This window comes from Silene latifolia, chromosome 1 (genome assembly GCF_048544455.1).
Source record: "Silene latifolia isolate original U9 population chromosome 1, ASM4854445v1, whole genome shotgun sequence".
Lineage (NCBI taxonomy): Eukaryota > Viridiplantae > Streptophyta > Magnoliopsida > Caryophyllales > Caryophyllaceae > Silene > Silene latifolia.
The window spans coordinates 53,411,598-53,420,276 of NC_133526.1; the positions used below are offsets into that span (position 1 = coordinate 53,411,598).

The 8,679-nt window shown below is 39.1% G+C and overlaps 2 protein-coding genes across 3 annotated transcripts; one reads left to right on the forward strand and one right to left on the reverse strand.

Annotated features, from left to right (window-relative positions):
* The first annotated feature begins 284 nt into the window (after positions 1-284).
* Positions 285-6,303, forward strand: LOC141605534 (protein SMAX1-LIKE 8-like). Of its 2 annotated transcripts, XM_074424359.1 has the most exons (4): positions 285-1,684; positions 2,746-2,947; positions 3,669-5,305; positions 5,626-6,303. In XM_074424359.1, exons 1-3 carry the CDS (start codon positions 510-512, stop codon positions 5,298-5,300), a joined length of 3,009 nt encoding a protein of 1,002 aa, XP_074280460.1. In that variant the 5' UTR covers positions 285-509; the 3' UTR covers positions 5,301-5,305; positions 5,626-6,303. The 2 variants fall into 2 exon arrangements, with proteins under 2 accessions (XP_074280460.1, XP_074280454.1); XM_074424353.1 differs by lacking the exon at positions 5,626-6,303 and having other exon boundaries at positions 3,669-5,549.
* LOC141605547 (SKP1-like protein 1B) lies at positions 5,539-6,462 on the reverse strand. The gene is made up of 2 exons (XM_074424371.1): positions 6,035-6,462; positions 5,539-5,921 (listed from the first exon to the last, which is right to left on the reverse strand). Exons 1-2 carry the CDS (start codon positions 6,377-6,379, stop codon positions 5,748-5,750), a joined length of 519 nt encoding a protein of 172 aa, XP_074280472.1. The 5' UTR covers positions 6,380-6,462; the 3' UTR covers positions 5,539-5,747.
* Positions 6,463-8,679: the final 2,217 nt, after the last annotated feature.

Genomic DNA, 8,679 nt, shown 5'->3' on the forward strand with positions numbered 1-8,679 from the left:
CCCAAGTACTCACTAGTCAGTACTCAGTAGGGTCACATCTACACGACCCCACTAACCTTTTACAGTAGATTTGAGAACTTTGTTGTTTACTACATCTCCATTGTACGCACATCTTCTGCAGGAGTAGAGGCTACAGACCTACAGGCTACAGTTGAATAAACAGTAAACCCAAATAAAACACAGGTGTTATAACTATTCAGCTTTCATCATCAATTCTGTCAACGTACAGTCTCAGTATTCTCACCAATCATGGATCAACAAATAATGGTGCATAAAGTTTGTTCAATCTTCAAACCCAAATCTCAGTTGATATTATACTCGAATATATACATGCCCACCATATGTTCGACAAAATGCCTCTATGAATACCCCACTTTCCTCCACTACCCTTCTCCACCTTCACCATTTCTCTCCATTAAATATTCTCTTACCCATCACACTTTACCATAAAATTTCACCAAAAACCATATAATTTTGTCACATGGTATTTTTGTAGGAGGTGTACCAGTATGCCAACACCAGTGAATGCAGCAAAGCAATGCTTGAATCCTGAAGCATCTCACGCGCTTGATGAAGCAGTGTCTGTGGCGCGACGTCGAGGTCATCCTCAAACCACCTCGCTTCATGCTGTTTCATCATTCCTTTCTTTGTCCCCTTCACAGCTTAAACAAGCATGTATCAAGGCTCGAAACGCAGCGTTTTACAACCCCAAAGTTCAGCTTAAAGCTTTGGAGTTTTGCCTCTCTGTGTCATTAGACAGGTTGCCAATTTCACAACCTCGTGTGGATGAGCCCCACGTGTCTAATTCTTTGATGGCGGCGATCAAACGGTCGCAAGCTAATCAAAGGAGGAACCCTGAGTGCATCATGACTGTTAAAAGTAATCAAGGTATGCAAATGGGTCATTGCCAAGATCAACACTTTGGTACTATTTCATCATCGTCTGGTGTTAAAGTGGATTTGCAGCATTTAATTGTGTCAATTCTTGATGACCCAATTGTTAGTAGAGTGTTTAATGATGCAGGGTTTAGTAGTTTTGATGTTAAATTGGCTGTATTAAGGCCATTCCAGGGTTTGTATAAGTACCCGGATCCGTATCTTAGCCGGGTTCGGTTTCCTTTTTCTGGGTCGTGGGATGAGGAGGGAGAGTATAGGAGGGTTGTGGAGTTGTTAAGGAGGAAGAAGGGGAGGAATCCGTTGCTTGTCGGTGTTTGTGCAAATGAGGTGCTCAAGGGTTTTGTGGAGGTTTTAGAAAAGAGAAAAGGTGTTGTTTTGCCTGTTGATATATGTGGGATAGATGTGGTATCTATTGAGGAAGAATTGGGAAAGTTTGCGACTGCGAAACTGAGTTATGATGGAGTAGAAAGGAGGTTTAAGGAGGTGAGTTTGATGGTTGAGCAATGCTTAGGACCTGGGTTGATGGTGAATGTTGGGAATGTGAGGTGTTTTCTGGGTAAGGAGGAGGAAGGGTGTAAGTTGGATGTGGTGAAATGTGTTCTTAGGAAGTTAACTCAATTGTTGGAGAGTCATGGTGAAAAAGTTTGGCTTATTGGTTCAGCTGCCAACGATCAGACATATATTGAGTTCATGAGCAGATTTCCATTGATTGATAAGGACTGGGATTTACAGCCTTTGCCAATTACCTATATCAAGTCTTCAATAGGAGAATCTTGCTTCAAGTCCACGTAAGTTATCTCCCCTGTAACTTTAGGTACTTGCACAGTTGCACTCATTGGTGAATTTTCCTAGTAGGATCTAGGATGTTGGACACCGAAAAGTTCAATTTTTCCTTTTTTTTCTGAAGTATTGATTGCTCAAAATTTTCACTTATTATGTTTATAATTTTAGTATCTTATCTTTAAAATATTTAATTGGAGACGACAATCAAATTTGTAGACCAACCGCTTGTACTTTATGATCATGCTCTTTGTCGGTATGGTTATGATCATGTATCCTATTCTTAGTTAAACATGTTGATTTAGATGATCAAATATAACTGCTACAAGTGGCAAGAGTCATAAATCTTCAGCAGCTCGTTTGTCGCTGGGAGTTGTATGTTCGAAAATATGAAGTTTGTTGAGTCTTTCTTGTGGTCTATATGATATAGAAGAATAATACGTAACTCTCTTACTTCCGATTGTTTTGTTTAAGGATGTGCAAGGCAGTATATCATTAGGTGCAATACAGTTGAGTTTTAGTTTGTTGCATGACAATTAAGTAGCCTATTGGGAAATGGGAATACGTTTTGCAATTGTTTGTAGATGTATATATCTGTGCCTGGAAAATGAAATTCCTGCCTGGCAGGTTGTTTGAAGAACTGAATAAGATGATATCTGCAGATAGGTATATGGGGTTACATGTTAATTTAGGCATACTAAAGATATCTTCGTGAAATTCAGCTTATTCAGTATTAGTAGCTAAAAAGTCCTAAATTCATAGATTTTATTGGTTAATTACTTAATATGTACTTGAATTGATCCTATGTACCTTAGTTACAATGATTAGAATAATCTTCGAGAAATCCAGGTTAGTTGGTATATGTTTGTTCTCAACTCATTCTATATTAATTTCAACGGTTCATAATCATACGTAATTTATGTTATTCATTTTCTTTTTTTGTCTGGCATGTCCAGGCTTCAAATTAATGTTTGAACTTTTGTAAGACAACAGTTGCTTATCTGCCTGGACATCTGACCTGTCGTCTTTATTGAAACTCACAGTTGCATGTCTATGATATTTATAACAGCTTGATGAGGTCTTTTGTTCCGTTTGGTGGGTTCTTTTCAACTACTCCTGAGCTTAAGAGTCCATTCATAAGCTCACCTCAATGTGATATCCGACGTAACATGTTTGATGGAAAGCTTCTGCCAGATGCACCGGCTCTTTCAAAGAGAGTAGGGGACTCAGTTTCGGATCTTGGAGCTGATATCATATTGGATCATCTGAAGGTTTGTATAATACTCTTTGAGTTTATTGAGAAGTCATTGGCAATTCAAAAGCAATTATTTTATACCCCTTTTTCTATCATACGTTTAGAATCAGGCCCATCATTTATAGATTCCCGTTTAAAATGTTCTAAGTGAAGCAATAGTCCTGCTGAAACAAATTAGGCTTTCTTCCCATATTTGAATGTCATGAGATATCAGTCATCTCGTAATAATAGTACTTTCGACTGATTTAGCAATTTAGAGTTTGAGATGAATTAACCACTATGTATTTAGAATGAGAGACCGGCAAATTAAGCTTGAAATCCCATTTGAAGAAAATATCTGATTGTGGAATTTCGGAAAGGGGAACCGGAGGACAGGAGTTATACGGCTCATAGCTAATTCACTGGTATCTTGGGAATCAGATTCTTATTGCATAATATGCATTTAATGTGTGTATCCTGGGATCTACATCAAATGCAAGGTTATCTTCTGTTTGAGCACAGTGAATCTTGTATGGGATGGTCTCACATGTGAGTTAGCAAAATATTTATAGATTCGCCAGTTAATTATAGGGTAAATGGGTTAGTCTCATACTTAAGACTGCCTCGGAGAGTTTTTGTGGTTAGAGTAAGTTGTCCACATGTAAGGCTATCTCACATGTAAAGCTAAATCTGTGTATAGTCAACAGTTCGGATTTTATATTACTCTATGGAAACCATTTTCTATCGCTTCAGTGCAGGCTGGATACAGTTGTACAGTGAAAGATATGCCGAGTAATTCCTTCGATGTTTTCCAGAATCAAAAACAGAATCTTCCTAATTTCTGTGGTAAGAAAGCCGAGTTTGGAGCGTTCAACCTGTGTGCATCCATGGATGCACATCAACAGTCGATATCTCAGTTGAACAAACAAGCCTGTTTAGGACCACTGACTAATGGCAACTTTATTGCCAAGTTATCCGGAGGTCCCTCAAAAAGTCAACATCTTTGCTCAGATGGGTCTTGCTCCCCTTCCAGTTTGTGCGTTTCAGATGTGGATGATGGTCAAACACCTCCCTCATCTGGAGTTTCTGTAGATCTGGGGCTGGATTTATTTTCTCAAGTTAGTAAGCAAGAAAATAGTTGTCATTTGTCTAATAAGGGCTCAAACCATCTGAATTTCAAGACGATCTTCAAGGATCTTTTAGGAAGAGTTGGTAGGCAAAGTGAAGCTCTGAGAATCGTCAGCCAAAAAGTGGCAGAGTCTTGGCTAAGTAATGGAAGTCACCAAAGATCAGATTTAAGACGAGATATTTGGCTAAATTTCATCGGACCCGACATAGTTGGTAAGAGGAGAACTGCTCTAGCCCTGGCTGAAATTTTGTTTGGAAATGAGAAGTACTTCAGTCATGTGAATTTGGGCTCTGAAGATGTGGTAGTTCATCACAAAAAGGTCTTTGGCTACCACATAACAAATTGTTTTGATGCGAAATCTCGAGGAAAAACTGTTGTCGATCACATTGCTGAGGAGTTGCGAAAAACACCATTCTCGGTTGTTTTCCTTGAAAATGCCCATTTTGCGGACCCAGTAGCTCAACACAGTTTGTTGCAGGCCATAAAAAATGGCAAATTTTTAGACTCATATGGAAGGGAAGTTTCACTTACCAACAGAGTTTTTGTGTTAACCTCAAGGCTAGTAGAGGATAGTTCAACATCTTCTTTTCTTGAGGCAAGAATGGAAAAGACAAGAGGCGGGCCGCTGAAAATCATGGTCAAAGGTACCGGAGACCATAAAACCTATCAAAATTCGTCCATACTTGGGCCAGAAAAGATCATCCCTAATCAATTTTTCTTGTGTAAGAGGAAGCTCAATAATACTGCTGAAACTATTTGGCCACACAAGGGGCCAAGCCTAAGCATGCCTATGGATTTGAACCTGCCCGCCCAAATTCTTGAAGATGATTATATTGAAGATAATGATAATGCCTCTAAATGCAAAAATGGGTTATCGTGGTTAGATGAGATCTCAGATGAGGAGATAAATAAGACTTTGGTCCAGGTGGGTTTTGACCCATTTGATTATGACGCATTGGCTGCAAACATACTAAAATGGATCCATTCCAGTTTCTGCGAAGTGACCAACTCCAAGTGCTTTTTAGAAATCGAACCAAGAGCCTTCAACCAGATATTGGCAGCCGCTTGCTTATCCATGGCCGATCAAGAGGTCAAAGATTGGATTGAGCGGGTTCTTAGCATAGGGTTTGCCGAAGTTGTAAAGATGTATCAGTTAACCTCTCAGTCCATTGTAATGCTCGCGACCTGTGATGGTGAAGCACTGCAAATGGTGGATCAGGTTGCAGGAGTCTTCCTGCCTTTTAAAGTCAATGTGACTTGACCAAGGTTTGAGAATAGTTTCTATTTGTATGCGAATTGTACATAATGTAGCTGATGCATATAGCTTTAGAACATTTTATATGTGCTCTCAGTAGCTGTGCCTGTGTTTGGTTTTCCATGAGTTTGTGCATGATGTTTGATATTGCAATAAAGCTTGAGTATTCCATGTGTTTGTAAATATCTTGTGAATATTTTTGTCTACGCGAGGGGACTATGTTCTGCGCGTTTATAGAAATTACTGAGTATAAAACTGTATTCCCCTTTTATTTATTCCGTCACTACTCACTAACTAAATAAATTTCTGATTTAACAAATATTTTATCTAGGCATTAAATTCTAGGACGAAGCCAACAATGTGGTTGATTTTCAAAAGCAAAATTTGGTATCAACAAGTAATCTTGGACAACATAAACAATAAACATGGCAGCAGCAAAACGAGAGACGATGATCATTCAAAGGCCCACTGGTTCTCCCTTCTAATTTCTTCTTCTTCTTCCGGAGTGAAGTCGTTTTTAATGTTGAATGTCTTTCTGATTTCCTCTGGTGTCTTCCCTTTGATCATGTCCGCCACTGTTTGACAGGTCAAGTCCAGCAACTTCTTGATATTCAGATAATTAGCAGCCTGAAATAAACAACAAATCACACTATAAGACGGTGTCACGCTACAAATAACTCAACAAATCACGTGTGCTGTGTGCAATCCACAAAACCAAAAAAGATGAAACGTCAACATACCAAGATGAGATCAAAAAGGGTATTTTGGTCAACTTTGACAAAATCCTCATCCCACTTCTTAAGCTCGTCATCACCAACAGTTGTTGTTGTTGTTGTTGTTGTTGTTGCCGCTGCTGTTGTTGTATCAGCGTTCTTCGCATTATCGACATGTTTCTTACAATACTCGATAACCTTAGACAAGATTTTAGCAGTAACATTAGGAAGAGGAATAGCATTGTCTGCACAATCATCTTCAATCATATGTTTTATTGTTTGAGATTCCAACGCCACAACCTCGTCCACTTCGAAATCCTCCCCGTCTGATGATTTTAACATGATCTTCTTTGATGTTGTTGTTTCCGCCATTGTTGTTTAAGCTTAATTTTTTTTTCTTTCAGAGAGTACCTCTTGTGATGAAAGAAAAGTGTGAGGTGAGGGGGGTTTATATAGTGGAAGGGATTCTTCGACGGAGTTTATGATTATGGAAATTTTAATTTTAATCGGTTTGGGTTTTTTATTTTTTAAACAAAGACCTAATGGAGCTAGGAAACTTGGAAAGTTACCAAAATAGTGTACGGTTGCTTCTTTGTTAGATCAGTTTTCTAACGGGAGTTTTAAAAGTTAGTGGAACTCATATCGCGGGTAAAGAAGAACTAGTTTTCCAAAAGAAAAAAAAGCGAAGAAGAGGAGGTAGTTGTCTTATAGTTAAGACTTGGTTTTGCTGTCTCGACCCGATTTATACGAAAGTGGATTCGATAGAATCTGAAAATTCATTGAACCGAAACCGATTTGAACCGATTCGAAGGTTAACCGATGAACAGATGGAACCCGAAATGATATGACCACCCGAAACCCGATTCACCACAAACCCGACCTGAACTAAAACCGACTTACACCGACCTGGAGGTCAACTGATGAACCAATAGAACCCGAAATGATATGTTGTTCAGTTGTGAGAAAAGGTAGATAGATAGCCCATTGTATTGATTATAACTGTTTTTATCCGACTTTTACTGATTAGTTATCTTATTTTTTTTTTTTTCAAGCTTTTAAAAATTCTGACTTTCCTTTGAGAGTATTCTTTTTGCCCTTAGTTCTATTGATTTTTCTTCGATAATTTGAGAGTATCCTTCGAGAATGTTATAGGTTAATTTCGGTTAACCTAGTTTTCTTTCTTTATTACAAAAAATCAGGGGTTGCGAAACGTCGTCGACGTTTAAAAAAAAAGACACTCACTACCCTTATTCACTCTCTCTCTACTCTACTCTCTCCCAAATCCTCTCAAACAACCAACACAAAAAAAAAAAAAAAATTCAAGACTGTTAATCGGATTCAATGTCAAACAACGAACAATCTAAATCAACGGCTAACGACGAATCATCGGTAAGTTAACTAATTTATTAATCAATCGAATTGTAATTTTTTTTTCGTTTGAATCAGACATTGCTTAGTATTACTTGTTGCCTAGTATGAATCGATTATGAAAGTTGACGTAGAAATGTAGTGGGATGTTGAATGTACACGTCTGGGATGGGCTGGGATGAAGACTGTTCACGTCTGGGGTGGGCTGGGACGTTGAATTTTGTCGTCTGGACTGGGCCAAGACATGGGGATGTTTCGCCTGGACTGGGACATGACGTGGGCTTTCAACATCCGGGCTGCATTAGACGTTGAATCCCTTCGTCCCTTTTGGGCCTGGACGTGGGGATTCTTCGTCTCCTATGGGCCTAGACAATGGATATCATTGCCTAGGCTGGTGCTGGACGTTGATATCCAATGTCGCTTCATGGATCAGTTTTTTAATTTTTGTTTTCGTCTTTTATTTACTTTTTATCGTATATTTAGTTCATTTTACGTATTTTAGCACCTAATCATTGTTAAATTTGCGTGTTAACAGGATTCACGTGAGGAATTTGGTGGTGACGGTGTTAATTACAACCATTCATTTGTAACAGATACAAGCTTTGCAAGTCGAGATGACGCGTTTGACTGGGCTCAGAAGATAGCTTTTGATAACGGGTTTGATTTCGTGAAAGTATCAAATGGGTCCAAGAATCGTAAACAATCCGAGTTGTTGGGGCCATACTTTAGTTATTCAAGGTACGGGCGAACCAGAAAGAAGATTGATCCCGACATTCCCGACAAGCCTAAGAAGAATGAGAACCTAAGTGTGAGTGTATGTTCCGGGTTCAAGCCGTGTAGAATAGGGTTAATGATGTAGATGGTTTATAGTTGATAGTTTGGAACATATTAACTTCCGAGAGCGGTGTATATCACAACCACCGTCTATCAAACTACAAAGACGGGGAAAGGCATTTTGCGGGTTTGGATGCCGGCGATAAAGAGTACGTTAGGCAACAAGTCCTAGCATCGATTCCCCCGAGAGATATAAAAAAACGGTCTTCATCAAAGAACCCCCGATAAACCCCAACCTACAAGCATCCAAATTTATAGCGAGGCAAACAAGGTTCAGCGAGAAATCAGAGGGACACAGAATGCCGCTCAACAAATGTTGGCTCTAGTTGTAGATGCGAAGTATGTGGAATGGCACAAGACAAATTCCAAGACAAAGGAGCTCAGTCACGTTTTCATGTCTCATCCGGAAGCCGTAAAGTTGTTCCGTGCTTATCCCCATGTCGTACTCATTGATTCGACCTAGGAGACGA